Source organism: Otolemur garnettii, unplaced genomic scaffold (genome assembly GCF_000181295.1).
Source record: "Otolemur garnettii isolate 467f Iridium unplaced genomic scaffold, OtoGar3 scaffold00030, whole genome shotgun sequence".
NCBI classification, from domain to species: Eukaryota; Metazoa; Chordata; class Mammalia; order Primates; family Galagidae; genus Otolemur; species Otolemur garnettii.
This window is the reverse complement of record NW_003852425.1, coordinates 1,662,520-1,667,469: the sequence shown is the minus strand read 5'-3', so window position 1 is coordinate 1,667,469 and position 4,950 is coordinate 1,662,520. Positions and strand designations below refer to the sequence as shown.

The 4,950-nt window shown below is 37.9% G+C and overlaps 1 protein-coding gene across 2 annotated transcripts in view; it reads left to right on the top strand.

The window, feature by feature from the left end:
* Positions 1-4,950, top strand: part of HSD17B4 (hydroxysteroid 17-beta dehydrogenase 4) — a 69,892-nt gene that overhangs the window by 64,253 nt on the left and 689 nt on the right. For both annotated transcript variants that reach the window (XM_003788894.3, XM_012804624.2), the window contains exons 20-22: positions 323-409; positions 1,601-1,739; positions 2,787-2,914. In XM_003788894.3, coding sequence (XP_003788942.1) covers positions 323-409; positions 1,601-1,739; positions 2,787-2,914 — 354 coding nt within the window. The remainder of the gene's footprint in view (positions 1-322; positions 410-1,600; positions 1,740-2,786; positions 2,915-4,950) is intronic.

The following is a 4,950-nucleotide window of genomic DNA, read 5'->3' as shown; positions in this document are numbered from 1 at the left end:
TATCAGTGCCCAGGCTCTATCACATATCATTAAATTGGGATTTGGGGGAGATGAGGCTTGGTCATAGGTTTTTTTTTGTAAAAGGCCTCCCATTGATTCTATAGCCAGAGTTAAGAACAACTATATTATGTCAGAAAGCCTTTGTTTTTATTCATCTTGGCATTTACTTTTTCAGTCTTCTATTTTATTTGGATTATTATATTCCTTTTCATCTGAGGCAGAAATATAAATTTCTTTGAAATGACTTTATACTGTTTCACAATGAAATTGTGTTTCCTGGAATCATTAGAGTGAACTCTTTTTTTCTTCTACCCCTTATAAGGTCCAAGAAACTGGAGACATTGTCATTTCAAATGCATATGTGGATCTTATGCCAACATCTGATGTTTCAACTAAGACACCTTCTGAAGTAGGTTATAAAACTGGTATCCAGGTTACTTCTTTACTTATGAATTTCAGTTAAGATAACTTTAAGAATGTTCAGCCTACTTTAGAAAATCAAGAGCTATGAAGCAATTATTAATTCTTAAAGCAAAGGACATTAAAAATTGCTTGGAACAAATAGATTACTTTGGCAACTTATAAATTAAAGAAAAAATTTTTGTGTGTGATACTGGGATATTTTGCAAGAGAAAACAGTTTTCCAGTTTTAGGGTAAATGAATCACTTGTTTAATAAGAAATCTTAAGCAAATAGTATTTTGGGAGAAAAATAGATTAAAAAGTTCAATATCCTAGTGACCCAGCTGTAATTCTAGTACTTTGCCAGGCTGAGCAGGAGGATTATTTAAGGCTAGGAATTTGAGACCAGCCTGGGGAACATAGTGAAACCCTGTCTCTACAAAAAGTAAAAAAATCAGGCCTGGAAGTGTGCCAGTTATAAGGTTGAAGCAGAAGGATTGCTTGAGCCAGGGAGTCCGAGGTTACAGTGAACTATGATGATGCCATTGCACTCTAGCAAATATAAAAATAATAGCATGTATTATTTCTTAAAACATTTGTGTTACTCTTTATTACTATGCTGAAACTTTTGATAAAAGTCTTTATATTCTGTCTCTGAAATATTAACTTTGTAATGTTGAAGTTTTTATACCCATGATTTTTGTCTGGTGTGTAAACCATATTATGACATAACTGACTAAAAATTAAACTCTCTTAAGAATAATGTAAAAGAAGAAACCTAATAGGTAGTAGAACTATAAAGAAATTTAGACTTCACATAATTTTAGTCCCATTTTCACATTAAAAAAATGAAACCACGGAAGTTGATTGATATGTCTAGCATCTTCCGGAAGTTAGCTAGGACACATGTTATCTGATTTACTTTTACATATCATTTACAAGTTAGTTTACCTTTAAATATTATTTCTGGATTCCGACAAAAATGCAGTCCTCTTATTAAGAGGACTGATGTTCTGGATGACATACATATAAATACATGCAAAGTATGAAAGTAACCTAATATGAAAAAGACTAGTTTAACTGCCCTATTTATGTGCCGATTTTTTTAAGATCAGTTTTTTTTCATGTATGTTTTGTAATCACATTCCCCTTGAATTATTTTTAAAGAACTTTTAAAATTAATTTTTCTCTTTCTCTAGGGTGGGGAGCTTCAGAGTACCCTTGTATTTGAGGAAATAGGTCGCCGCCTTAAGGATATCGGGCCTGAGGTGGTAAAGAAAGTAAATGCTGTGTTTGAGTGGCATATCACTAAGGGTGGAAGAATTGCCGCTAAGTGGAGTAAGTCCTGTCTCTAACTTTATGATACTCTAGGAGAACTCTTTTTCTTTTTTCTTTTTTTTTTTTTTGAGACAGAGTCTCACTATGTTGCCCTGGGTAGAGTGCTCTGGCGTCACAGCTCATAGCAACTTCCAACTCTTGGGCTTAAGTGATTCTCTTGCCTCAGCCTCCCAAGTAGCTGGGACTGCAGGCGCCTGCCACAATGCTCGGCTATTTTTTTGGTTTCGGTTGTCATTGTTTAGCAGGCCCAGGCCAGCTGGAACCCACCAGCCTCGGTGTATGTGGCTGGCACCCTACCCACTGAGCTACGGGCACTGCCTCTAGGACAACTCTTAGTAAATAAAGTATCCTTGTTATAATTAACACATTAACTCCCCTGGGAGTTGTATTTACATCACACAGGTTTTGAGTCTGGGGACTCATGAGCATATATAACTCAGATGTCTCTGCTTTGTGGTATGCAGGCAACTATATAGCCCAAGACCTTCACAGATCCCCACATTTTCAAGTGCCATATTCTCATCGGTTGCCTCACCTGCCCGTTAATGCTGTGAAGTCTATCAGATTGTTGGAACTCTTTCAGGGCCTTAATGATAATGTAAATATAGAGCTAAAATCACTAGTAAAATATTACTTGATGTTTAAAATAAATTCTGCCACTAAAAGAAAATGAATACAATCTGTTTCTTCATTTTCAGTAAGATTAGCCATGACTTTTCAGGTGATAAACACCCAAGGTGATGTGGTGTGTGACTGTCCTACAAGAGGCATGCGGATGGGGATTCCCTCCCACAGGAGGATCTCACATGTGGTGTGAGATTCTCCCTGCCCTGGATCACTGCAGAGTCAGAAGTTCTACTCCTTTACTCCAAATCTCCATATTTTTGTATTTCTGTAATTTGTATTTTTTTGAATGACAGAAAATATGTAATCTATAGATGGAATAATTATATCACATTGGACACTATAAAAATATATGCATTTCGATTTTAGCTGTATATTGCGAAGCAAAAGTGACATGCATTGGTTTCTTCCTATTTTTTCCAGCTACTGACCTGAAAAATGATTCTGGAAAAGTGTACCAAGGCCCTGCAAAAGGCTCTGCTGACACAACCATCATACTTTCAGATGAAGATTTCATGGAGGTCGTCCTGGGCAAGCTTGACCCTCAGAAGGTAACGTTCCCAAAAGTGCCTCTGTGAGTTTGCTGTAAGGCCCAGTGCATCTCAGTGCACAGTTTGGAAACTGGCATTATAGAGGTATGGGTACGAACTTCATTTAAGAAATATTGTGATTCTGTATTTCTTCTTCTAGAAATCTAGTCTAAGAAGATAGCAAGATTGTTATGCAAAATTCTTCACTCAGCAATAACCATCAAATGTTGGTATTTACTTCAGATAATGAGGTGTTCTTATTTTAAGTTGAAATTCTCTGTCCAACTTCAGCACTTGGCAGGCTGGTCTGCAGGAGCTGTAGATCATCATTCTTGTGACTGCATGGTAAAAGCAGTCTTACTTTTGAAATTTCAGTCTTCTATTTGAATGCCTGGTGTTTGATCTTGATTGAATGAGTTCTTCTTTATTATTTCTGGGATTTAAAGGTTTTGCTTCTCCTCCAGTTGATGAGGATTTGCTTCTGAGATTAAGTTTCTGCTAGTTAACAAGCAGGAGGCATTGTTGAACAATGATCACCTGAGTTTTAAGTTCCAGCCCTTCCTTTTGATGGCTCTGTGGCCTTGAGCAGGTTATTGATGCTCTCTGAACTTCAGCTTTCTCATCTGCCTGCTGGGGTAGGAATTAGGGATGTTTCCACTTCAGGTTAATGGCTGTGATTCTTAAGTGCTATTGTACTTGTGGAGCTGCTTTATAAGGCTAAGTGTGTAGGGAGATTACTATTTTTTCCATCTAGCTAAAAATTTAGGGTTTTTTGCTTTATATTTTATATAAGCTATAAAAACTATGATTTATTTTTATTTTGCTAGTAGGTAATGCTCACCAAGGGAGGAATTAAGCAATTTGTTTCTGTAGCAAGTCAGATGGAGAGAGAGTGCAGCATCTCTCAGTCTTTTAACCTGCTAGCCTTCTGTTTGGTAAAAATGAAGAGCTTCGTATACTTGTACCACATGTCAGACAGCAAGCTAAGAACTGTACACATGATTTCAGTTACCTCACTCAACAAAGTTGTGTTATTTAGATATTGTTGTAATGCCTTCTTATGGAGGAGGAGACTGGAGCTCAGAGAGGCTGAGTAATTTGTCGCAGTTCACCTTGCGAGTAAGTGGTAGAGCCTGAATTTTAGCCCAGGTTTCTGATACTATGGCTGTGGTTTATTCACCACAATATTACGCTGTCTTATTTTGTCATTATAATAATGGCTTTTTATTTCATGAAGATGTAATAAGTATTTTTAACCTGCTTTTAAAAGTTCTGAATTGAATATTTTTATTGGTAGGAAATAATGTAGCCCTCCATTCCTATAGTGTCAAATTCACATGTAAGAATACATAGAGTAAAGCCGGGAGTATTGGTGAAACAGAACTCCCAGACCTGTCAGTTCAGGTGAATTATTCTATGGTATTCCACAATATATAGAAATCACCTTTTTCTCTTTTCATATATATCTAAAAATATGGGTGCTATCATTACATTACCATTGCTAGATAAAAGTTGTCTTTGTTGTCCAGAATTATTAGCTCACTTGTATTTGGCCTGAATAATGTTCTTTCAGAAAAATAAATAAAAGGGGGCTGGGTGCCGTGGCTCACGCCTGTAATCCTAACACTTTAGGAGGCTGAGGCAGGTGGATTGCTTGAGCTCACAGGTTTGAGACCAGCCTGAGCGAAAGTGAGACCTTGCCTCTAAAAATAGCCAGGCATTATGGTGGGTCCCTGTAGTCCCAGCGACTTGGGACGCTGAGGCAAGAGAATCACTTGAGCCCAAGAGTCTGAGGTTGCTGTGAGCTATGACACCACCAGGGGTGACAAAGTGAGGCTCTGTCTCAGTAAATAAATAAATAAAAGGCCTGGCTTAGTAGCTCATGCCTGTAATCCTAGCATTCTGGGAGGCCCAGGTGGGTGGATTGCTTGAGCTCAGGAGTTTGAGACCAGCTTTAGCAAAAGTGAGACCCTGTTTCTACTAAAAAATAGAAAAACTGGGTGGCGCCTGTGGCTCAAAGGAGTAGGGTACCAACCCCATATGCTGGAGGTGGCGAG